Below are 27,016 nucleotides of genomic sequence, written 5' to 3'. Positions count from 1 at the left end.
ATTAAGTTATTTTGAAAGTGCTTGGCACTTTGACATTTGAGAGTTCAGAGTAATTGGGGTATTGAAATAAAATTGCTTCTGTTATTTAAAAGGTCATTATCTTCTTCGGGTAGATATATAAGGACTATTTTCTACTCTACTGAGCTGGTCTATTTGGTTCAATTAGACCTGCTTCAGTAGATTTCTAGTGGGCTTCCTCCCACTTATCACAGCCCCAGCACTGGCACAGAGAAGGGCCTGTAAATAGACAGTCCAGATATGGAGTATATATTCAGCTCATAACCAGGCTCTGAAGAGCCCGGAGCTCCCTCTATGAACACCACAGGCAGCTACACAACAAGGTGGCAAATGAGTCCTGACACAACAAAAGCCAGCAAATGCTGGCTGAAGCCAGCCTGCCAGGCAGAGCAAGGCTTTGGAACAAATCAGGATTTTGCCTTCCCAACCAAATAATCTCATAGTCCGGCAGCAGCTCTGGTTATTTCCATAACTACTGGAATTCCTGATTTACAGCATCCACAGTCCCACTGTCACACAAAGTCTTTTGCTTGCTTACTAGATCTGGTATTCTGCAACTGTGTCAGTCAAAGGTGGGAATTTAAATGGCTGCACCTTGACTACATTTGATTTTGGTCAGTCCAGCAGTGTCAGTAAATTAAGAAGTAAAAGACATCGACATTGGCTGAGGAGACTTAACTTACCACCACTTCTCCTGGAGATGCCACAGCTAGGAGATGGTAGGGAATGGACTGAGCACTGGAGGGGCCAAAGAGCACTTTCACCCCTGTGGCTCACTTCATGTGCTCCCTGCAGGAGAGCAGAGCATCCCATCAAAACTGGAGTAGATACGGGAACAGGAGAATTGGTTGTCTCTCTTGGCCAGAGAACATACGCAAGGGAGAAACAAAGTCCTGAGAGCCGCGTGTCCAAACTGAGCAAGGAGACAACTTCTGACCTAAACAAGGAAAGTTCCCATGCTGCTGTTACCCCCATGACTGCTCTACACCAAAATCTCCTCATGCATAGAGTTGCAACAGCTGAATATGAAACACATCAAGTGAGTGCTGGACAGAGGCACCACTGTCCCCATCAGAAGGGCTACATTTGCTCAGTACTCATTACAGCAAATCTTATGGTCACTAATATTCCAAGGTACTGCTGTAGGCTGCCTGGTTCTGGGTACCACATTTCCATAGGACACTTAATCCTAGTAAAGGGAATAAGGGTGAGTCCTTTGAGATGAGCCCTTTAAAATTTTTAATGTGGCAAATTTTCATGAGCTTCCTGATGCTTGGGAAGAGCACTGATGACAAACTGTCTGTCAGAAAAAAAATATAGAGAGGGTTGGCAATCCTCCACAGGAATTACACCAGCCTGTACCCTCTCACAACCCCCATCGGCCTTGGTGACTTCAATGACAATAACTGGCATGCACACATCTGAACAGTGACACCAATAATGCAACAACTGATCCCTGAGTTGGGAAGAGTAGCACATAGTGACAACTACAGGGAAAACTTCCCTGTGGGAATTACAGATTGCCTTGCATAGATTTCTCAAAAAAGGTTCAAGCAAATTGTCTTTTTTGAGGATACAAAGGCCTTGCTGTGCATGGGCAAATATTGCCTCATGAGTGTTAACTAGCCTGCAGAAGGCTAGAGATCAGACTCTACTTAATGCTCAGTGTAACACTTCTAAGAGTTCTGTTGCTGAAAAGGGAAGCAAGATAGCCTGTGTTATTACCAAATAAGTATAATTAAGGCATTTTAGGGTTTACGGTCTTCAATTAGATTAAACTAGTTTTTAAAGTTACAAATGTTCGGTTGCTCCATGTTTCTCTTCATTTCCCTATAGAGCAGAGTTAAAACTTATTTCTGCATTTCTTATCCTAATGGCAGTGGATTTCTTCTAAGGATAATTCTCACCCTGAGCTACTTACCCCATGCAAGAGTGGATTCTGAGATAATTATAATAGTCAGTTGATGTTCACACTGTTCCACTTACTAACAATGGAGTTATGCTAAAAGTATTTGCTGTGGAATTGCTAGACTTCATTTTTCAAGCATATTCTAGATCTGCTACCCCTACTTCCCAAGCATATGTCACACCAGGATATTCACAGTTCACAGCACTACTGTCCGTGACCTAGCACCAAGTCTTTCCTATGTATCAGTTAAAGCCACCTCCACATCCAGAGCTGATGGAATTTCCTGGACATTTTCATGGGACATTCCAATTTACCAAATACACAGGAGACCAAAACAAATATTAAAACAGGTGATTGCAAGAGGGTTGGTTTCAGGTGATCCTTCAACCACTTATTACAAATTTTGAGCAAAAACTTCCTGTCCCAGAGACTCATCTGTAGAAAAATTACCTGGTAGCACTCTACCCCTGTCAAACACACAGGCTGTATCAGGCCTCAAAAATTTGGTGACTGCAGCATGCTGACATTTGTGGCTTAACTCTGCAATCTGAGTCACGCTTTTGATACTGACATTATGTGTTTCTTCCCATGATTTATGTCATTGGGGAAAAATTCTCTGGAGCTAGAGAAGAACACACATTTTTTCAACCAAGCATTGTTGTACAGCAAATCCTTTTACCAGGACAAAACTGCAAACCACTTCTATTCATCTGCCTTTTATATTCTCCCAAATTACAGCTCCTTAAAGATGAGGAGAAGTTTGACTTGGGAAAACATTTAATGTGCTGATTTCCATTCACACATGTACACTCTGGACCTGTTCTCTGTGATTCAAAACAGATGTTGCTGAAGCAACTATTGAAGATTTAAGAGAACTGATGTTAGGCACAAGGAGCTGAGCTTGTCAAATCCATCCATGGATTTGGCATCTTATACCAAACAAAGCCAGGTTGATGTTTAGAGCAGTGGAGGCATTCCTGCAGCTGCCCAGGCTGCACAGTGAGTGCCACTGCCAGCTCTAGAACAGGGAGCATCTGCTCTTGGCAAACAGAGGCTGCATGGAAAGGCGGAAGGAGAAGGCAATTTGCAAGCTATTCAAGATGCTTACCAGGTAAATGAAAACACAGGGAGTGACCTTTTTTCACAGCTCATAATCACCTTTACCATGGTTCAGTAAAGCTGTATTTGCAGTAGACAGGAATCCAAGTCTTGCTGTCCACGTATCCAAATCTCAGCTTATTTCTAAGGAATGTGCAGAAGGAAGAAGAAAGAAGTAGCATAATTTTGTTGACAATTGACCTTTCGCCAGTCCTCAGGAGAAATAAAGATAGGCACAGTTCACCTTTGCTCCATATTTTGATTTGGATATTGGTGTGTCTTGGCCTGTGTTCAGTGTATGTTTCCCTGAGCAGAAAGACTTTTGACTCATCAAGTCATGCATATGGAGGTCAGAAAGGAAGACCAGACAGGTTATCTGTGTAGACATAATGCAGACTTCCTTGTATGCCTGCATCATGAGCTTACATCTAATTACTGCCTTTTCCACAGGCAATTACCTCACTCACTGTGGAGATCAGACCAGACCGGGCGGGGGGGCTGTGGTGAGGACATGTCTCAGCACTCTGTAGGGAAGGAGGCTGTATGCTACAGGAGGATTTGCTCATTCAGCAACATAATTCAAAGGAAGAGTCATTAGCTAAGCAGTGTCCCATAGGAAGAAGAAAGTTGATTATGTAATTAAAAGAAGACTGGTAAAAACCTGTGTTCTACTCCGGATTCCTCCTGATGATGCTAGCAAGTCTCTAGCACCAAGACTTTGGCATACAGCAACTCCTCATCTGCAGCACACATGGGGCTTCATTCCTGCTGTGCTATCCAGTCCCAGTGCACTGGAAATCAGGGAACTGTCTGCTCAAGGTGTGTTTGGTGGTATGAACAAAATGCCCACAATGTCCTTCTTGTTCTTCCTGGCACATCTCTGACCCAGTCTGCGTGTTCAGGATGCTGCTCTGCCTGTGGGGCTGCTCAACCCTTCTGTGTGTGAGGTAAGGTATTCAATCTCTTCACCAGGTCAAGGAGGAGCAGAAGGGAGAGGGAGTTATCAATTTAGCGCCTTTCAATTATGCTAAAATGTTAAAGAGGCTGATTTTTCACAGTTTTTCCATCCCCACTAGGGACACAAATGGCACTTGAATTTATTACACTATAGTATCAGCCTTCATTTACTACAAATACTTACTTTTACCATAAAGGGAGATTGTGGAGGTAAATCCTGAAAGATGTCTAATATACGGAACTTCCAGAGAGTATAAAGACAAGATTAGAAAGAAGACAGAAAAGAAGGAAAATTAATGAATATGTTGACCAGCCATGTCAGATCTTTCTCCTCACCGATTCCATGCATTTTGCCTGCCTTATTAAAAAGAAAAAGTCAAAGGTAGGAAACATTGCACCATAACACATGTTCACAGTGGGGCTGGATACAGGCACCAGCATCAGGCTGGGAATTCCAAATTTCACTTGGCAAACAAAATAGCTTTTCAAAAAGCATGCATACATTTTCATGCAAATTCAGGGAGTAGGGAAGAAGTAAGAATGGAGATATTAATATTCTTGCATGTCAGTGAAGAACAAAAATACTGGGACATACTTATTTACCTGTTTGAATATTTTTTATCTCATTATATTAAAAATACAATATGTTATTATTGAGCTACACTGCCCTTTGGCATAATCAAGGCAGTTTTATTTGCTAAATAATATTTGTGAAATACAATGTATTATGTCAAATTCAGTATCTAAAATAACATTTTAAATACAAAAGTTTTCCCAAGACAAATACTACAAAAATCTCATTGTCTATGTGCATATCTGTCAGTTTCTCTCACAATTTTGGGGTCCAGTGTCTAATTTAAATTATGCTTGACTGGAGGGTCAGTCCAACAACTTCCTTAAGATTCATTCCCCAAACAGAGGCTTCCAGTTTCTCAGCTTCTCTCATGCTCTGAAGGATAAATTTTCTCTCCATCCAAAGGGTTGAAAAACCAAGAAATCTTGACTGTTTCCTCCTACCCATCCACAGACCAGCAGCTGAGTCTTCCCCAGTCATCACCAACTAGGAGCTTAGAGGAATTTCTTGAGAAAGAGAGAAAAAGAAAAGAAAACCATGCTTAAGAAGACACAAACAGGATCAAGGCTTTTTCTGTACGTGCAGCAATTAGGAGGATGCAATCTTCAGAGGTGTACTTTATCTTTAAAGTTAAAATTGAAGACCCGTGTTAGAGAATATTCAGAGTTTGGTAGTTCAAAGATTGAGCTTAGAATTGTATCCAAAATTTTCTAGAGTTCAGTGGGTGAGTTGGGGACAACTTAACCAGATCAGAAGCTCTTAGCCTTCTCTGAGATTCTATGGATGTTAAATAACCTGCTGTCCAGATTCAGACTTGTTAGCATGATGTCCTGGCTTCAGCCAATGAAATCTCTGCTGCATGCAGTGCCACCAACACTAATGAAAGTAACCCTCACCCTGAACGTTCCCCCTTTCAATGCACATCAACATCACACTAACTGCTCTAAAGCTGAGCATGCAGAACGCAGGAACATTTTATCAACTGTCAAAATTGTAACACTTTCAGAGAAAGAAGAGAGTAAGTTTCTTTCAGTTCATCACAACATCTTGGAGCAGGAGATAACAACAAATATTACAGCCAGATGACTGCGAGAGGGGCTTGAGTAAACTAAAATACTGCTGGCTGTGCAAACTGAGAGGAGTTGAACAACAAAGTTGTCCTTTGGCCAAAACCTTCCTGTTCACATTTTAAAGGGGTTGTATCTCCAGCAACTCCTAAGATAGCACTTATTTCCATGTTGCAGAGATGTTGTAGCAGCTACTAAGTTCTACAACTATTCTGGTCAAAACCTGCTATTGCTCCTGGCTTGTCTCCTACCTATCCAATGACTCCCCAACATCGTTCATTAATGCACCTAGCCAGGCTAGCTCCTTGAGGGGCTGCTTTTGGCTACAAGAGGTCTGACTGAGCTGTCAAAAGTCCCAAACCGAAGGAGCAGCGGGAGCCCAGCCCCAGGGCCCCTCTGCTGGGCAGTGGCCCTACCTGGACACGGCCAGCGCCGTCACCGCCGGGCTCGTCCTGCTCGCCCTGCCAGTCAGGGCAACGCTGGGGTTCAGCTCCCGACAGAGAACAAGATGTTTTCCACACTTGTTACCTGTTGTGTGGTTTAAAAATAAATATTTAGAAAGCGTCTAGGGGGCAGCACAGATGAGATTGTTATTATTTACGGTCAGCAAGTTGTTAAGTTGAGAACAAATATATTTAATCTTGGCCTGTGCTGTTGCAAAATAGGCCCATCCCAATTTAATTTGTGGCTATGATAGTTACATGTGCTGACGTGCGGCGGTATCAATTGTGTGCTAAATTGGATTTGTGTATTATTGCTTTCTAAATTGCATGCCTAGTTCAGCAAAATTGTTCATCAGTTTTCACTGGCTCTGTGCTTAATAAGATGCCCCACAATACTTTGCTGCCAGGATATAATACAGCCTATAATTGCCTAGTAAAAAGAAATTACATAAAGCCCTGGTATTATCAACTTATCTAAATCTGCTCATAACAGAACCAATAATTAAATGCTGTGGACATTTCCCATACACACACATACATACACACACCTAACAACATAACTCAATCGCAGTTACTCTAGTCTTTCTAATGACTGTGTTTCGTATTAATTTTATTTTCTTTAATGCACAGAATGAGATGTGGGAATATTTGGTCATTTAAAATAATTCTATAGCCATCTGAATAGGTTAAGGGAGTATGATCCTGCTTTGATTACACCTTTCAACTCTTTATTAAAGAATGCTGTTCCTGTATCCATCTGAAAACACACAGCCTTCTGCTCATGTGCAAACAGGTGCTGTCTCTACACATCATTGGGTACTTGGGGTGGGCACAAATCTTTTACAGTCCTCTTGGACAAAACCCACAAACAATGTTCTTCTGTGCTCCCATGGATGGCTTTTAAGTCCTCATTTAGAGAACTGCTTAAGATATACATTTTACAAATAGCTAAAATTTCAACCTGTTCAAAAACATGCATATGCAATTATGCCTGGAAAGACCTGCCATGGGAAGTTATAGACAAGAACTTCAGAAATTCTTAAAGGAGACTTTTCTATAGGTAAAGAAAATCCACAAAATGACTACAGAATACCACAGGGATTTTGGAAAGAATGTTAAGTCTTTTGCTTTGACTTATGGACAAAACAATCTTTGATTAGAGACGAGAACAAAAACAAATATGAAGTTACCACAGCCAGACTGTCTCACATCTGGCATCTCAGGTGTTCTTACACCTTTCCTAGAAGCATCTGGCTCTGGCTACTCTGAGGCATGACAAAAGTTTTGATAAGCATCTGGTTAGGCCATTAAACATACAGAAGCATATTGGAAATATTTTCACAAAGCAATCTAAGCAATGCTGATGCCAAGTTCCATGAACAGCACTTCTGAAGATCTCTGTGGTAATGCCCAATTACTGTATAATATCTTTATTTTTGGCGATGTTACATCTATAGCTCTTTATTGATGCAAATTGCGTGCCTAAAATTGAAGTAATAGAGAATGTCTGTAATGAGGACCACAGCAAATAAGTGGAGTAAATTATACATAATAACACCACAATTCCTTCCTCTTAGAAAAAGCGCCGGGAAAAGAGCAAGCTGTGCTATTTAGGCTGTGTTTCTAAAGCTTTCTGACAGGTTTCAGCTCCTGTATTTGTTAGAACAGAGAAGTGAGCTTGAGTTGTTTTTAGTTCCAGTCAGCACCACAGTCCCACCATCTCATTAACCTCAGCTCTGTGAGAACTCCATGGTATCAGCTTCAGCTGCACACAGCCTTGAATAAACAGCGCCAAGCACTAGGGCCTGCTGCCGGCCTCCCACCAGTCTGAAGGACCTCTGACTTCTTTTAAGGTGGCAAAGACAGCAAACCTCTCTGTTCCATCCCAGAGCAGGATCTGGCACTGCCCACTCTGCCGTGATGCCAGGACACTTTAGCACAGGCCATCAGCAGGGGTGCCAAGGCAGTGGACTTTCTGGAACCAGGACTATTTCCAGGAACCAGGACTTTCTGGAACCAGGACTATTGGTTTAAGTCCACACAGAAAGGTCTTCTGAGGAAGACCTTTCACAGGCTCTCCCATGACAGAACCCGTGGGAGAGCCTGTGAAAAAGCCTTCAGCTTCATCCAGGTGTGCCCATGAGATGGTTGGCTCAGGTGTGCTCTCTGTTGCCACCCAGCACTGTTGCTGGTCACAGAAAGACTGCACCAGTTGCCCACACCATCTCCCCTTCACACCACAGTGCTCACACCCCTCTTGCTGCTCACCACCAAGCAAGGCTTGCAGCACTGGCTCCCAGTGCAGCTCCAGCCCATGCTGTGGTCATACCTGTGCCACCTGGCTCTTCCATCACACCGCTCTGCGCTCGCAGCCCAGCACCTTGCTCTGGGGTATTGCTGTATTTCATCTTCCACAGCTGTGCCAGGGAGGGGGCAAACATGGAAAAAGCATGGATTGTAACTATGAGAGAAAGATTCAGCTCCTGCTTCCCAGCAAGGCAATTTGACTTCTAACACCAGGATTTCGCAGCTGTCTCCCTGTCTGTCACTGTGCTGCAGGGTGTCACACTGGAGGAATGCATGCAGGGAGCTGGTGGGGATGCAAGGCTGACATGCTATTGAAAATCCCAGTAACCTACCATATTGGAGGCAGAATCAGCAGTAAATTCCTACCCATGAGAAAGTAGGTGTTAATATACTGAGATGTGAACTCTCAGAAACCATATTCATCAAACATTTCTGAAGACTGATAGAATTTTTGCTTTCAGAATCACCCCAGAACATTATCAAAATTCTCCCTGTATGGCAAGAAGTCCTCTTTTCAGGAGGATAAAAGTTTATAGGAAGCCAATATTTTACTCTGATTTTCATTTCTTGCCCTCTGCTGCACTGTTAATAAAGTGTCAGGGGCTTTTAGTAGCTCTGTCCCTCCATTTAGAATAAAAAATCTCAACCTCTGGTCTACAATGAATCAGGATTCCTTTTCCTCTCTCCCATGCACCTACCCTCACCACTCCATCTGTGCTTCCTGTGACGATGATGCTGCGTGTGTCCCAGTCCATCACTTCAGCAAAGCAGCAGCACACGATGTGGCAGCTGGGGCTGCAGGCAGTGCTGGTGCTTGCCAGGAGCTGCCCATTGACTGTCCACAGGTACAGGTAACATCCCGCACAAGACACAATGTCCCCCTGCAACACAGCAAGAGGCAATGTCTCCAAGTTCCACACTCATCCTCCTCATAACTTTTAAATGCTGATTAGAAATTGCTGAACTGCTCTGATGTAAATTCTGACCATTGGTTTTTTTTCTACTGGGCAGAAGATATGAACCAGACAAAGTAAAAATTACTTTTTTTTTTTTCCATGAAAAATTCTGACACCTTTACATCACAGAAACCTGAAACAACTGTCTCAGATTTAGCAAGATAATGCAGAAAAAGGTGTTTTTCTCACATTTTAAAATTAAAATATTTAATGAAATGTTCCCTTTCTGTTTTCCATAAAATCCAGGCTTTTAGTAAAAAAAGCAGACTGACCGTCTGACCCAGGTACTGTCAGGGACAGGGGCTGTGCACAAGCAGTGCCTAGCACAGGTTCTGGGCCAGAACTAGGGCTCTTACAAGTTTTGCAAATAAGCATTCCCTGAAACAAGGACGTGGCGTTCACCTGCTTAGCTATGAAGCCTTTGGTGATTTCACAATCCTCCTCTGCCCCTCACAGGGAGCTCACTGTCATCGCATTTCTGCACCGTGTTCTGCATTTGACCAATGACCAGCTCTGCATCCAGTGACCTGCACTTGTGATGCAGAAAACATCCTTTGCACCTCTCCCCTCCACTCCACGCAGGTGCAGCCTTACCAGAGGCTGCTTATAAGGAGCAAATACTCAGGTTAGTCTTTAGGGAAACACAAGGAACCAAGAGCCGATTGTGCAATTGCAAGTGATCTAATCAAAAGTGCATTTTGATCAGGTTATTAATTGAAATTCTACATGCCTTTTCTACTCTTGATCCATAGTAAGAATCAGCTAAAGAGAACCTCAACAGCAAAGTCATCTGATTCTGAGAAAGGACAGACATTTAAGTGCAGACACATTAAGGACACATGTAAGTGTGCCCTTAAATTAGCAGCATGCATCTGGTGTAACTCAACTAACACCCTACTTCACCCCTGCCTCATTTGGGGCCAGGGCTCTTCACACTGCTGGGCCGAATTCTGGAGATAAAAAATGATAGTATGTTCAAAACAGAGCTGCCAATAATTCAGGAGATTAAATTTCAGCTACCTTATCTGCATGAGAGTACACGATGTCCAGGCATTTGGCAATAATCTACAGCGCTTTTCAGGTCTGGATCAGGGATTTAAAACTAACTGAAATAATTACAGCAAGCTTCTACAATCCTCCTTTGTTTATGAACTTTTTGGGACAGTTCTTATTTTCTGTCAACACTACACAAACACCATGGAGTTTGGATCTATAGATGGAACTTCTAGATGTTCAAGCAACTCCAACAATCATATAATGAAGAGCTGTATAGGGTTCTTATTTCAGTGTTTTGGATTTTTTCTTCAAAACTTTGCTTTGAACCATTCTGAATTTTTCAGGAAAAAAACCCTTGCTACCAATCATGTAATTTTATGTCAGTCAAAACACTGTAGCACAATGGAAACACTTTGTTTCTATTTTCATGTAGCTTTACATAAACGTATAGAGAAGAATTTAAAAAAAATTACATTTCAGAATTAAATGTTCTGTTTTGCTAACGTCAAAAAGAATTTTTAATCCACAAGATATGGACTTTTTTTTTTTTCCTTGAAGCTTCAGTCATACTTTTCCAAGGTTTTTCCTCTATTAAATAAACCTTTTGATACACTATTGTCCAAACAACTTGCCCTCCAACAAAGTGGAGATCAGTCATTTGGATCAGTCTCCAGACTGTTCCTGGCACAGACTGTCTCAGTTTTGGACAGTTCCAGGAGAGCAGATACCTGAAAAGGCTGCTGTACTGGCTGGTGCAGAATGGAGAGACTCTGTCCCCTTGAGATCTCCAGCAGCTCTGTGCCAGCCCTCCCCTTCATTTCTGAATGCTTGGCACTGCTTCAGCTCATCTCACAAGGGACCAGCAAGATATTCTGAGCTGGCCTGCTGAGGCCACTGGCCACTTGACACTAACCAGCACTGCTAGGGCTGGGAGCTGAGCCGGCACTGAACAGACAACTTAATTCCCACCCTCAAATTGCTAGCCATCAGACTGCATGGTTAATAAAGCTCTGACAGGAGATGACTGCTTTGGCACAGACTGAGTCGAGAATATCTGCCTGGTTTCTTACTGCTATGAACTTAATTTTGCTCTTGTACAATATCCAGGACTGGATTCAACCTTGAATTGTCTGAGCAGCTGAAATCCTGTTTTATTATATTAGCAGAGAGAAAAAAAAAAAAAAACCCAAATATAAAAGTAACATTTTTGGGAGGTAAAAGGTTGGGAGAATAAAAATCTCATCCAGAGTGTTTATAGTAAAATCCAATACAGAATATTTTCCTATGAACATGCATGCAATTCTGGCCAGGCACAGACCTCAACAGATTTGTACCCACTGCTCTCAGGAGCTCTCCCTGCACCTGGGAGTAGAAAGGAAAGGAAAAAGCCACCATATCACTGCAAAGGTGTAAGGCAGTTGTCACCTGAGCTGGCAGACTGCAGTCTAACATGTCTCAGCTGCAGGAACATGCAGCTCAGATGTGGTTCTGCTGCATGAATGTCAGGAGAAATTAATGAAATAACAGGGGCAACAAGGTTATGGGTGATCCAAATCCAGGAGATACTAGGGTAATACTTCATGCTCCATAAAATAAAAGTTGTTTAATCCTGCTATCTATCTATCCACAGATGCTTCTTAGCTACTTAGCTACTCAGTCTAAGATGTTGCTTTTAGTGCTCGCCTCTCATCATTAAGAACACTATTAGCAATCTCGGTAGAAAGAAAAAAAAATCAATGTATCAGACTCTCAGGATGTTTTTATGTTGGGAAAAGCACCCATTACATTATCATGAAATGTTCATGGATGCATCAGAAGAAAGATGATAAATGAAGATCTTACTGTTGAATTGTTGATGGCAACAGAACGGAGGCTTTCCTCGTGGGCAGGAAGCTGGTTTATGAACGTCAGCTGGTTCAGGTCCCAGATGATGCACGTTCTGTCATCAGACCCACTCACAAAGATGCTGTAGGTTACAGATGCAGCAAGGCAGGTCACTGCCTGAGTGTGTCCATACAAAGCCTGGCGGGGAAAAACCAACCAATAAACCACAGCAGACGGTGGCTGATTTACTAGGGAACCACGGTCCTACCTCATTTGCTTAGTAAGAACAAGCAACCTAGTCATTCTTTGGAGAACTGAAGAGGGAATGAGGAGGAAATACCAAAGGATATTACAGAGAAGCATCCTTGTCCTCAATTCATAGTTGAAGAAAGCTGAGGGGCCAAGAGATTACATGACTTGCCCAAATTACACAGTGATTCAGGCCCCCTGGCCTACTCTTCAGACTCTAAGACAGTGCTTTGTGCTCAGCAAGAAAAAAAATCATTTTTCACTTCACTTCCATGGAGTTTTGACTAATATTTATGCTTGGAAATTTCTCAATATTTAAAAAACTTTTTGAAATACAATTTATCAAGATGCAATTCAGTAACCTTCTGAGTCCTATTTTTCTGTGTATCTGAACAAGTACTAACACATTTCTAATATTGGTTAAGAGGAGAAACAGCATTTATGGAGAATTCTTGCTTTAAAAGCCATGCAGGAATGCCTTTCTCTTTTATCATTACACAATATTCTATTGTTGTTGTTGTTTTATAGGTTCAGAGACATCAGGAGTGTCCAGTTAAACTTAGCTTTATTTAAACAGTTTCTTTAAAAAAGAAACATGCTTTAGGCAATTTAACAGCACAGATAGAAGGCATGGATTGAAGTATGCTGCTAACAATTGTTTTATGCAGTGTTCTCAAGTGATTGCAGTGTAGACTTCTGCTACATAACCAAAGTAAATGACAGTAAAACCTGTAGGGCAACAGAGAAAAAGTCCTTCACAGCTTTCCTAAAAAGCCTTTCAGGGCTCTTTTTTAGCTGCCTTACTGTGAAAAATCAGACCCACCAGTTTAATTTTTTGGCTTTCGTAGGAAATGCCTATTGCTTGCTGGCTTTCTTTTTATGACATTATTAGCACATTTCTAGATTCTATCTCAGCTTGAGATAGAGTTCAGTTCAGCTTGAGACAGGGGAGCCACATGTAGCAGATGGCTTTTCTGGACACACATTGTCCTCTTTCCCAGCATGTGAGTGTGAGACTGAACTCTTGCTGGCTAACACGTGCTGCCACTTGCCAAGGTCACCAGGACAGCAGCAATGAAACATCAATCCACTGGTGAAGAAGCTGAGCTGCAGCAGCCTCTGTGTTACTGAAAGTGACCTGCAACTGTGAGGGATGACTTTCAGCCTGGGATATATTCCATTCACAAGAACTGTCAACTACAAATACTGACACAAAACTAGGTCTCTAACTGTGGTTTTCAGAAGTCAAAAACACTCTCACCTAAGCATGGAAAAGAAGGCTCAGTGATAGCTTTGGACTGGCTGTGGAACATGTTTTTACAGAGGACTGGGCATAATCAAGTGCCTACACTTGAGAACTGTACAAGACTGCTGCAAAAAGGGCTGGGACAAGGCAGATTCAAGGGCTCAAAATGTCCTCTCCTTTCTCCAAAGCATAAAAGAAAACATATCCAATGTGAAAGCATCCGAACTGCAAAATCAAGCCAAGCTAAGCTCCTGCGCAAGTTTCACTAAAACATTTTTTCTCTCTTATTTTAACCCATGAAGATCCTACTTGGCAGTGAAACACTTTAAATACAAGCTGAGTGTGGAAAAGATGGATAGACCTGCACACAATTACAGTTTCAGCTTCAACCCAGCAGTCTCAATGCACATTCATGAAAAAGGTCTCATGCTTTTGACTCCCTACATCTTTGCATTATCGCTCTGCAAAGATTGACAGATTTTTCCTTAATGGGAAATCTCCTGCAGCATATTTGCATAAAGAGGCCTATCTCCAAGGTATTTTTAAAATCAAAAGACAAAAAAGAAGGATGCAAGGATGTTTAGTCCATGAAAACGTAAACCAAGTTTGACCACTCTAGTTAACTGGCTGACAAGGGGACAGACACACTACAGATATGTTTCACACCTTCCTGAGAGGTCTGTGAGGCAGAAAGGACACCTTGCCTGAGTGTTTTGTTTGGCCCAGAAATTCTGGCGACTGGATTGCACAGATCCCTCTGCTAGTAAATTGCATGGATCAATACTGAGGCAATTATGCTCAATCTTTAGTGCTCCACAAAACTGTAGAAGCAGATCCCACTAGAGAGGCAAAAGATACTTTTTCTGCAGAAATATAGTTTCTGTACTTTACTACATTCCAAATCAGAATGTGTCAGTCCCATGAGACAGCTGGTAAGTGAATAGCATCCACTTTATAGCACATAAGCTGTTCTTAAGCAAAGCTCACTCTCTTAGGAAATTTTTTTGTTCAGCAGAAAAAGCAGCCACCATGAAACAGTGAATTACAGGAAAGCAGAAAGCAATTCACTGGAAGACATTTAGAACCATAGTTCAAGTTTACATCCAGTCCAGACAGTCATAAAAAGGGAAAAAAACCTCCACTGGCAAAGTAAAGGAAAAAATACAAGATTTGTAATTGCATGATCTCATACCACTCTGTGGATTTTGGGTAATACCAAATTAATCACAGTGGAACACATCAGCAAGCTGATTTTAGATTGTTAAAGAGAAATACATTATGATGCAGATAAAAGACAGCATCTTTGGTTCCCTGAAACTCAGACTGACCCCCTAGATTTTAGATGCTGATGAAAATTATTGCTTATGATTTTCTCTACTGCTATTTCTTCCATTTCTAGATTCATGTCCTCCTTTGGAATAATAACCAGCTGAATTAAAAGGTCATTAGATCTCATCTCGTATTTGTCTTCTACAGCATTTAACATCATAAACCTCAAAAGAGAGGCTCCTCTAAAACAGTTTCCCACACTAATTGCAACACAAATTCCAACAGGAATGTCTGGTAAATGAAGATCTAAATACTTCTCTGGTATTCCAGCAGACTATGAAGTTTTCACTTCATTTAATGATAAATAAAATATGTTTTGGCTTAAGTTAGGAAGAGCACTGAGCTATCTGAATAAACAGAACAAACAAACAGAAGAAGCTTCTAACACTTGGAGACCTTGGTGATCAAAGAACCCTTTGTCTGCCTAAAATTAGCAGAGTTGTTTAATCAAGAGTATCTTCCTTTCTTTAGGGAAGAATGGCCCCATGCTACCTTCCAGATATGATAGTGGTGTACTCTAGTTCTACTTGTAAAGCTGAGAACTCATCATAGCTGGACCACACAAATCTTGCATGAGAATTCAATTTTGTAAATGAAATAGCATGTATGCAGGTGGTTGGTGACTATAGATGAGCTCTAAATCAACAACCACTTCAAGGCTTTGGATAATGAGGACAAAAGCTATAGCATTCCTTTTGGATGCATCCCTCCCTCACACAGTGACAGATAAACCTTTTAAGTTCTGAATTCAGGCTGAGAAAGAAGAATCAAGAACTTTGCCTGGCTGAGGCTTCATCTCCACCAGTTAAGTTTGCAGGATATTTTAGAGATCCTTTCCATTGCTGTAGCAGCCCAGAACAAATTATAAGCATCTCCAGGTGGTACTTGTTTCAGAAAATAACCCAAGGTCTGCACTTCAAGAGAGGAAAATATGCCTTATCTTCGTTATTTCTTTTATCATTATGAACTTTGAAAATGCTACTAAAGGGAAAACATCCACCAAGTGGCACTCATAGCTATGAGCTGTTGGTACAAGGTATATTATTAGCTCCTGCCCTGATACAGGCTGTCACATGTCTCATGCTTATTACTGCCTTTTTCCTGCCTTCTTATTCAACAAAGGTGCCTCTTCTGACAATCATCTGAGAGATAAAAACATTATCTTCTGGGTTTCATCAAGTTTCCATAGCAGAAAAGCCACAGGACTTACCTGTCTCAGGTTTAGACATTTCACTTTGTCCTTGACCAGGGAGAATTCCCAGACACACACAACTGAGCTTGTTCCAGATGTGATGATGGTAGTTGCTGAAGGACACACTGCACACAGGCACTTTCCCCAGTCTGCCATGCACTCAAATGTAGTCACATTCTGTACAAGAAAGCATCTTTAAGTCAAATTCTCATTGGGTGATACTATGCACTTATTATTACCAAATGACAGATTCAATTTTCAAAACTGACCCTCCATATTTTAAATCTAAGAAAAGCTCATCATAACCAGTCTCTATGTGAGGCCAGCTGTGAACATGTGGACCTGCACAGGCTGTGGCTGCATGCAGCTGTGCCATCTTCCAGGGACCAAACAGGAATGCTGAACAAAGCTCAGCATCTCATGTCTTAGGAGATCTGGGTCCCGATTCCTTTTGTGCCACACTTCCCACACAACTTCAGGAAAGCTCATTCTGCCAACCATATTGTAACAGAAGGCAAACATTACATGTAGATTAAAAAGCAGTCTCAGGCTGTGATGGCCACTGCCAACAGAGTTACTGCCAGGCCCTCAAACCCTCCCTTATTTGGATTGAAAAGCCAAAAGACAAAGCACTAAATTCCATTCTATGCTCTGTTAGCAGCACCCAAATCAGTCTAAAGCAGTGTCAGGTCTATTACACACTGCTACAATCACAGCACAAGCATCCTCCTGCACATTCTACATTAGCTCTTCCCCACACAGCTGGGACAACAGTCTGGTGCCAATGATTCTGGTGGAGTTGGATGGCACAGCTACAAATTCCCTAACCTAGACAGAACAAACCTTTACCTACCTACAACAAGGACTAAAGTTTTTTATAAGCCCATGTCCACTGGCACTGCTGACCCAGAGAAAATTCAAGTTGGACTCCCAAGTATTACTCACAATGACTGTGCAATCACACTCACCATGCTCAGCATCACCCTGAGTTTTGAAGTGACAAACTGAATAATTGATGCCTGCAGCAACACTATGAACTGCTAAGCACTGATTTTATTAGACAGGGAGCAGAAATTAAAATATATCTCATGGCTTTTTCATTTCCAATGACTTTAGGTATGTCTGTAAAAACATAATGAATGCCACTTGCACAAATATCCAAGCCAGTATCTTGCTGAATTACATGTTGTGCTATTCTGGTAACTAAGCTAACTCAGAATTCTTTGCGTAGCATTGTCCCAAATACATCCAAAAATCAGTGTACTTATGGCAGAGGAAGAAACTAGATCTGTCAAGTGCCCTAACAAGCAGTGTGATGATATAGACCATTTATTTTTAACAGCAAAGAATTAAGAGTATTAACTTCATTATTTTGAATGAATGCACTGGGCTATGCTAGAGCCTGAGGGGAATTGACAGATGGTTCTGCCTTAATTCCAGCAGAAATTTCTGCACAATGAAATTTCTAATCAGTGACCAGGAGACCTTGTGTTGTCCTTATGACCTATGGACAACACAATCACTAGATGGAAAACTTGAGATAATTTAGAGGCAAATGCCATGTTTTTGAGCAGTTTAAAATCATTTTACATTATCCTGGATATCCAACTTGAGATTCTTCAAGAAGGTTTACAGTGAGAAAGTCCTGTCCAGCATCCTCTGAAATCAGCTCCCCAACAGCCTCTGAAATGGGTGCCCAAACCAGTCAAAGACCACAACATACCATTAATTTCTTGAATTCTTAGAGTTTTTCTTATTTACCTTTTCAGATCCATAGGTGCCAAAGCAGCAGGTGAAGTCCTCAAATCCCCAGCAGAATGTTTTACTCCAAAGAGGAGGAATCAAAATTTTATTTTTTTCAACAGCCAGAATGCCTTTCTCTGTATGAACAATGTGCCCAATAGCTCCCTTGGGATAGTCTGGCAAGACAGAGAAAATATTTAATTCTTTTGGGTTTAGAGCACTTAAGTTTTCTCCTTGCACAGCTTGTGTGGTGAGGCTGGCATGTCTCACATCTGGGCTCAGTGCTTTGCCCAGGCCTACAGACAGAAATCCACTCTGAAACTGAGATTCCACACACAATAGTGGAAACAGGCCTCTTCAGTGGACAGCATAAATGCATGTGGAGAGGGTGACTTAAAAGAAAAATTGTTCCAAACTCTACAATAGAAGTTTGAAGAAGTTTTCAGTGCCCACTCCTAATACTAGGACACAAAAATCACAATTGGCAGAAGGGATCTTGATTGAACCAACCCATACAAAGCTGTGAGACTACTTGCATGATCTTGAAAATCCAGATTCATCCTGTCCAAAAATTGTGTACTTTTTAGCTCAGAAAATGGAACACAGCCCCTGCATCACCTTTTATGCTAACTGGTGAGAGCTTCAGATTTTGCAGACTGCTCAGAAAAGGAGGAAGAATTCCACTTGAGTGAAGGAACATCCCAGTCTCTCTTCCTGCGGAACCTTTCCCTTGAGCATTCCTAGATGGATGTGGTTTCGTGAAGAGCTAGAAGAAAGGAATGTCATTGAAAAATAAAATCTCTATTTGCAAGACCATTTAGAAGAAACACTTGTTTAAATCCTTAATCACAGACTCCAGGACCACCATACACAAACCTTTTAATTAAAATAAAACCTTACACATACTGCGTTTTCATCAGACTACATCCCTCTGCCCCTCAGAGAGACAGAAAGCTAATCCCAACAATTCTGGACAAGAAAGAAAACACTGGTGAGACTTCGAGCTGAGTGTTAATAGACTATACCCATTCTCAGACTAGTGATTACTTGTGTGGCTGTACTGAAGGAGCAGAACCCAGAGCTGATGCTGCAGCTGTACGGGATTCAACAGCAGCAGCATGGTTGGAAAGTGGGGGTGCATACTGAGGTAGTACCCAGCCTGGAAAAGCCTACAGCTCATCTTTCAGCAGATTTACATCAGATGATGTTTCTGATTTAAGTTACTATTTCTGGTTTGCAGTAAAAATACTGTAAGATCAAGACAGATTATGTTCTCTACTCTCATGATAAAATGGTACCTGCTTTGGTATCTGTCCAAAGTTGCTGATAAATCCCAGGATAGTGCCCTTAATCAGAGGATCTTTAATGTTGTTGAGATCAATCTTGTCTCCATAGAAGTAAGGGTGATAGGTGTTAACTGCCTCCACTGCAGCTGAGCCATGCTGCTTGTGGCCAAAAATCAGGTCTATCCAGCGATGAAGGTGGGCACTGACATAGTCACTTTCCAGTGCCTGGAACCAGAACAAAATGACTGAGTTCACCAGACTGTATCCATTACAAATGCATTACTGCTTTCCAGTCCTTGCTGGAGACAAATTTTCTGCAAGTCAATCATCACAAAACTTTCAGTTTCTCCACTACCACCATTCTCAACACAACCTCATAAAACACTAAGAGACTAAACTGGACCACCCCCTCAGGAAACAGGACAGGGTTGCCATGTTTGACTTAACAGACACCAGCAGCAATATCCTCAAAGACAACCAAGGTAGGTCTCACAAAGCAAAATGAAAGCATTCCACAGATCTTGGCACCCACAGTGATTGGCAAGAGGATTAATAGGACCAGAATGAACAATTAGTACTGGACACACTGGAAGAGATGCTACAAGGTAACATATACACCTAAATTTGAGCTTCATAGAAAGCTCAATGCAATCACAGAGGAAAACTTGAGCTTGGAAGACCCAGACAGCAAGTTCATTAGCAGGGGACACAAGTTCAAGCTGAACCTGTGCCCACCACCAGGTTAACCAGCCTTACCCATGAGGCTTCACTAAGTACTACTGCTCCTGCCAACACCTGCCTCACCAAACTTTTGTGTGTTCCCAAACAGCCTTGCCCAATGATTCAAGCAACAGTGTCAAGCTTTATTAAAAGCACTTTCCTATCTCCGAATCATTTGACTGAGTAATCCCTGATGTTCAGTGAAAGGTCTTCCAAGCAGACCAGCCCACCCAAAGCACAGCAGAAATAAACAAACTAATGGGATCCAGAACAATGGCTCATTTCACAGAGCAGGCAGTTGCCCAGTGCAGCTGGTGTAAATGACTGTGCCCACAGCTATAATGATCACAGGGCAGCTCACAGAGCAAGCACAGTGTACAATCTGTCCCTGAACAGGCTCAGAACTCATTAATAAAAGCAGTTAGTCCATGAATTACAAACTGTAAATTTTGACTGGCATTCCTGCCAAAGCAAAACAGAGCAACTAACAGAGCTGTAACTGTGCAGCCTCTCAGAATTTCACTGAGCACTATGGCAAGCCCAGCCAGGGAGGGAGAACTTGTGGTTTAGGGAGGAAGTAAATACATTTATTTAGTGACATGATTCCTAACTTATTAAGCATGAAACAGGAAGCTGTTCAGAGTTTTCTGTCAAAAACAATTATTTGTTCTCATATTGTTGAAAGGAATAGTCAAACCTCAGAACAGTGTCAACCTCAATCTGTTTTATGCACCAAACTCATTGTGAAGCCTCCTAAAAATGGCCACAATACCATTAGTACCTCCAGCCTTGTGGATATCATCAGAGGAGACAGAAACCCTCATGTTTCAGAATTCAAGATCTCTGACTCTTCACTTCAGGGCTAGACAAAGTCTCCCAGGCAGGTTAATTAAGATTTCTTGCAGTCCCCTGTGTAGTACCTAGTATCAGCTATGGTTGAAGAGACAATATTGCACTGACTGTACAGGAAATCTGATCAGGTCTGGCAAATTATTAACACAAGTCTATAAACATGATCTTTCATTTGCTAAGCTGTTCCTATTTGAGATTTAAATTAATTTATCAGCTGTGCCAATGTTATTAAATAGTACAGCCCAGTGGAAGCAGTTCTGTAAACAAATGGTAGAGAGCACCCAGTATCCACATTAAATGCTCTCTGGGGGTTTTACTTCCAACTAAATCCAGATTGTTCCTGCAGGCTGAATGCTACCAGCATCTGGAGCACACAACTGGAGCGCAGTTTTTCCTTCATTTCATCCAAAACAAATCTAGTTCACACAATCTGAGATCATTCTACAGTGACACCAAAAACATGCTATGCAGTGATGACTGTAGTTTGATTTCCAAACTGCACCATTACTCTAAAGCACAAGGCAAAAGCAGATTTCTCCATTGTATCCAAGTGCCTTTGGAGTGTTCATCATTACACAAGCAGTCAGGAGCTCAGCAGCTTATACTCCAAACAACACACAGAGTAGATAGGCTGTCTCCCTGTGTTTTTCTTTAAAATGCATCAGTGTAAAATTGCAGCATCTTTCAGTCATACATGGCTTTTTTTCAGCAGCATAGCTGGTAGGGAAGGACAGTGTTGCCTTTCCCTTATTTGGGGAACTGGGAAACAGAGATGGAGCACCTTGGAAAGACCACAAAACAGAGCATAAATTCATCACAGTTGTACACAGCAACAGTCTGTATGCACTCACACATGCAGCTCACCCTAAGAAATCTAATGGGGTATTGCAGGAGCACTAGAGAGACTTGCACCAAGATACTATGCTGCAAAGTCAGAGTTCAATGCAACAATCTTCATACAGAATTGCACTTGCATTCACTTTTATGTAGCAGATGACATCACATGGAAGACTTTCTAACTATTAATAGATAGCACTAATTGCAGTAAGTCTCAGGACCTTGGAGCTATTTGCTTTCAAATTGCCAAGGCTGATTCCATTAAGGGCAGAGAATTACATTAGGTTTCCCCCATCCCAACCCCCCAAAATAAAAAAGGACCTTTAGTTCTGGCATGACTCGGAGATGGAAATAAATAATTTAAATAAACACACAGAGTGTTACCAACAACATGGAACTGTATGCATATAAATTCCTGTGCATTATGCATATAAATTCCTGTGCATTATATTATGTTCTCTTACACATGGGGGCTGAGATGTGTTCATGCCACAAACCTACACGTAATCCACATCTGGTCTGGAAAGTTTGCCTTGATTGAAGGTGAATTGTTAGGCAGAGAAGCAGTCATGCACAGTTCAGAACCAACACAAACTTCAGAAAGGCAGGATGCATTTGGATCCAATGTTTTCATTTGTGACTCTGGCCTTCAGAGCTTCATTTTAAGTGGGACCCAGACAGCAATTTATCACAAATCTTTATATTCACCTACCTGTCTGTGCAGAAAAATGAATTTATGGGGGTCCCCATTTGCCCAAGGAGGAAGCTGCACATCTCCCAGCACTGTTCCATCCTGCATGCAGCCTGCAGGAATTACAAAGAGAGAATCCAAAACAAGAATCGGACACGTTGAAAATAGGAACAACTTTACTAAAACACTGAAGTCAAAGGAAATTGAGGTGATTTTCCCACATGCAGTTTCAGGTTCATCAAATTTAGTACCATAGAAGATTGAAGAACCAGTGTTCTGGGATTTCTGATCCAGTGATAAAGCAGTGAGAAGATGTTCTAGTAATTGTCACTAACAGCAAAAATATGCATGTCCTCAGCACAAACCATTTTAGTACAGAATGCAAATGCAGACAAGACAAATGTGTTTGCACAACTTTCTTTTTATACATAATCCTGCAGGCCTTACTGCCAAATATTCCAACCAAAGCAGCCACTGAGAGGGATTTTGTTCTCAAGTCCTTTGCAACCTGATCCTTTTCAGAAGGCGAGCATATGTTCTTAATTCAGAGCACAGTGTTGTGCAACTGGATGAATTCAAATCTAAATTGAGGTTCAGCTCTGGGACCGCAAGTTTCCGTACAATTTAGCAGTGAACAGATTCGGGTTCTTGGCTTTGCCTGTTTTAAAATCTTCCTGTCTATTTGCTCTCTACTGGCAAGATTCTGGTGCCCTTTGGGTCCCCGCACTCAATTCAGTCTCTGTATCTTGATTTCAGCCAGGCTTTGTTTCTTGGTCTTCTCTTAGGAGGAAACTACCCTAATTCCTTCTTATCCTTCAACAAACTTCTAATAGATTTTTTTTCCTTATTCTTATATAAAAATTTAGAAATATAAACATTACTATCTTTTAGCATGCCTCATTTCACTGATACCTTAAATGCAATATTAGCTAGATTTCAATGGGTTAAATTGCCTTTGCTATCAGAAATTCTGGATGATTCTTCAGGTATTTTTCCTCTGCCTTAATTGTTAACCAACCAGTGTCTATTAAAGAAAGCATCTTTGCATTGCAAATGGTGTGAAAGTCCTGTAAAATGAAGTGAGTCAGAACTGCCATGCCTATTTCTGACTAGTCTTTTTTCTGGATTCTCTCTGAGCCTTCGTCATGGATGCAGAAAGGTCTAGAGACAGTGTACATTCAGAGGGGACTGTGATGCTGCTTGAGAATAGGGAAAATCTATCAAGTTCATGTAAGTTGTGCAGAACCTTTGAAGATGAGAATGAGGACATTTGGAAACTAATCACCCTGTGATCTCATGCAGAGTGAAAAAAACAAAAACAAAAGTACCTTTCACCAACACCATTTAGCAATTGACACATCTCCAAAAGAAGAATACATTTTCAATAATTACACAAATATCATAATACGGCCAAACTTTCAAAAGCAGTCAACTAGATTGGTTATATAAAAAATCTACTTTTGTGTGACAAAACATGCAATTCTTTTGCCCAGAAATTAATAGGAACTACTTGCTTCTTTCCCTGGGCTGGAAACTTGGTTCTTCTGACATAATTCAGTTTTAGAAGCTTGTATTCTCATAGTGTTATTTGAATAAAAACTGATCTCATGGTTAGAAAGACTCATCCACATAGTCCAGAGACCAACTCTCAGCATATGATCTGGATGTCTCCTTTTGGTAGGATGCTGGAAGAACACTTATGTCCCTTCTAGAACTTACCAAGTTCAAAGTGATTTGCATTGGTTAGGAACTCTGGCAAGTAAAAGAACTCAGGGGTGAGCTCCCTGACATCACTCATGTTGTCCCTTGATGCTGATTCCCATGTGCTCTTGACACTGTGAAACATCCGGTCTGCAACATCAAAACTCCCGCCCTGTGAAATGGAGACAGACAAAAGGACTTCAGTGTGAGTATTCTGCTGCATTAGAAGCATCTTAGCCAATTTTGCAAGAATCACTGCCCTTTTGGCTCCCCCTGCATACTTGCACACTTAGGTTTCAACTCCTTTAGATCTGCTCTGCTCAGTCTGGCAACTGCAAGTCAAGAAGTAATTTTTGCCATGTCTTTTTTTAGGGAGAAAATACTTTCATGAAAAAGTTATCAGAAGACAGTAGTCAATAAACCTCAAGTGCTGAAGCCCCATTCCTTGCTTGTTTTTTCAGATAGACTCACACCAAAACTCAACATATATTCCAGGTGGAAAGATCCCACCCCTCTTTCCCCTAAGGTGAATTCTGGTCAGGCTTCTGGTCCAGCCTCATCTCTAAATGACAGCACAGTTCTGCTTTAGCTCCTCATCCTTCTTCCTTATACCAGTGACAATTGTGAAGCCTTCCCACACCCATTCAAGGGACAGAGTAAAAATGTGGCTAATCACATGAGCAAGCCTATCTGGAGTTAATCTGATGCACAAGGTCATCTTGTTCTTGATCATTATTAGGCAGGGACCCTTGGAGTCAAATTCAAATTGAAATTAAAACAGAGTAGAAGGAGGACTATAAATAAATCAACAGCTAACAAGTATCTCATTGAAGCATATTAAAGGGCTTTGTATATTTAATCTGCACACAGTGTGCTGTGTCTGGTGGTGATTGATGCTTTTTCATCTTTTTTTGCAGCTTTTATGAGAGCTGGTGGTAATCTCCTGAGAAACAATATGATTTGTAATAAAAAGATTACCTGTATTAAATAAAAATAATATATACATAGGAAATGCTGTTAGCGCGACAAATCTGGTTAAAGATATTACCACCACGAAAAAATGTGATTTTTTCCCTGGCTGTCTAATTCATTTTAGGGAAAAGTAATATCTTTAAAACTTAAGCCTGTATTATTTATAAAGGAAGCAATAACTGATTTTCCCATTTCCTATATTAATAAATTTATTTGCATATATTTATATCAGAATTAATGAGTTTTCTCTCTCTATGAATGCAAAAACTGCACTGAAAGGGAAAAAGAGAATCAAGAATTGCTTTATGCTTTTAGACTGCAAGACAACGAACTCTTATGACTTTTCTACAGCTAGACACAGTAAGTCTGTTTTCTTTTCTTTGAGTAGAGGCCTTACTGTCTTCAAAAATACTGGAAAAATATGCTTTTTAAAACTACAGTCCAGCAGGATACATACAAAGCAAGTAGGCAAAATGATCTCTAGAGAGAAGTCAGAACTTCACAAATTTGTAACACTAAGCATCCATCACCTTGGTGGTGCTCAAGACCCAAAGACCTCAGTGTTTCTAAGAGTTGCTTATGAAGGTGCAAAGACTTGCCCAGAGATGCTAAGAAGTTGTTTCCTGCTGGTAGTGACTGCTCAAGGGTCAGTAACACCATGAAGAGTAAAGACTCTGCTCTCTATAAGTACTTTTGAGAGGGAAATGTCAGGAAAAGTCAACCTAATAGCTGAAGTGAAAGAGTGGGATAAGAATAAAAGGGGATAAAAGAGTTGAATTGATCAAAATCTCAGTATTGAGGGCAGGTTCTAGAATGTCTTTCCAATAAAAACACTGGACATGGAAACCTTACTGCTCTTTTGTGGTGCTGAGACCAATTCTTGAAAAGAATCCCAGGAGGTACCAACCAATACCTGTTTGAAAAGCCAATTTTTCCTCCATTCCAGTACAATATGCAAAGCACATACAAACTTTTATCCAGAGCCAGATTTCAATACACTTAAAAAAAGTGAAATAAGGTTTCTCCTGTACAGTCCCACTACTGAAAGCAATGCTTCCTCACTTCAATGCTTCTGTGGTCAGGTGCAAATCAACTGTTTGACTTGAGAAACAAAATGTTATGCCAACATCAATTTTTCACAGAGAGTGCGCCCAAGTTGTTGCATGTCCTTGTCATGTATTCAGACAGTCCATTTGCAGATATAAATGTAGCTTTTTCACTTTTTAAGAATCTGAGAAACTTTCAAAGCTCCCAAAGGCAGCAGCACCCTTCCAAGGGTTTAAGTGTGGGAGTTCTCTTTTTGCAAGCTGACATTGACTTGATCATACAGTTCTCAGATCTGCTGTTTGCCTGAAAGCATCTCACAGTTAGCAATTCCTGAGCTACCACCCGGGGACCAGTCACCTGGGGAATATGACAACACTGAGCTCAGCAGAACACGCACCAAACACAAAAGCAAAAGAATAAGAACAGAAGGAGTTCAACAGTTTCTTTCAGTGGGTCCACACCCAGAACAATTTTTGCATGTTTGAGATCTCAGTAGCCTTTGAAGATAATTATGCTCATAAAACTGCTGGTTACCTGCTGCTCACACAAACACAGACACAAAGCATTCACTCAGACTGTGAACTCATTATGCATGAAAAGTGTGCCAGGGAGATCCAACAGCCTTTGTTGTTTACAACAACAAATAACTGCTCCACAGTCATTCATGACTGCAGCTAACATATGGCTCACAGAGTGTGATGGCAACCATTGCCTCAGGTGGTTCACTAACCCATCAGCTACTGCTGGTAACAGCCAATATCATAGGGCTTATTACTTAATTAACACAGCACTTTATTTGTATTACTTCACTGGAAAAAAACCCAAACCACAACAGCAAAGCACGTGGAAAGCTGCAGGAGACATGGCCATCCTGCACTATGCATACAGCACTCTCCAAGTGTGAACTATTCTGGCCAAGCTATCTTCCTGTATTTCTCCACAGGGTAGGTAGATTTCAGCAAGATGCTCTTTAAAAAATACACCTTGGAGGATTGGTCCTCC

General features: G+C 41.3%; 1 protein-coding gene across 1 annotated transcript in view; it reads right to left on the bottom strand.

Annotated features, from left to right (window-relative positions):
- Positions 1-4,386: 4,386 nt before the first annotated feature.
- Positions 4,387-27,016, bottom strand: part of WDFY4 (WDFY family member 4) — a 112,880-nt gene continuing 90,250 nt past the window's right edge. Inside the window, exons 52-62 of the mRNA XM_071439064.1 lie at positions 24,014-24,167; positions 22,316-22,407; positions 19,207-19,419; positions 18,527-18,674; positions 17,927-18,084; positions 16,184-16,342; positions 12,168-12,347; positions 9,072-9,254; positions 8,396-8,483; positions 6,040-6,151; positions 4,387-5,062 (exon numbers count right to left, since the gene is read on the bottom strand). Coding sequence (XP_071295165.1) covers positions 4,996-5,062; positions 6,040-6,151; positions 8,396-8,483; positions 9,072-9,254; positions 12,168-12,347; positions 16,184-16,342; positions 17,927-18,084; positions 18,527-18,674; positions 19,207-19,419; positions 22,316-22,407; positions 24,014-24,167 — 1,554 coding nt within the window. The 3' untranslated portion in view covers positions 4,387-4,995. The remainder of the gene's footprint in view (positions 5,063-6,039; positions 6,152-8,395; positions 8,484-9,071; positions 9,255-12,167; positions 12,348-16,183; positions 16,343-17,926; positions 18,085-18,526; positions 18,675-19,206; positions 19,420-22,315; positions 22,408-24,013; positions 24,168-27,016) is intronic.

The sequence above is a fragment of the Agelaius tricolor genome, unplaced genomic scaffold (genome assembly GCF_023055355.1).
Source record: "Agelaius tricolor isolate 1412-34295 unplaced genomic scaffold, bAgeTri1.0.p SCAF_13, whole genome shotgun sequence".
In the NCBI taxonomy this organism is placed as follows: Eukaryota; Metazoa; Chordata; class Aves; order Passeriformes; family Icteridae; genus Agelaius; species Agelaius tricolor.
Note: the sequence above shows the minus strand (reverse complement) of the source record. Positions and strands in the feature narration are given on the sequence as shown.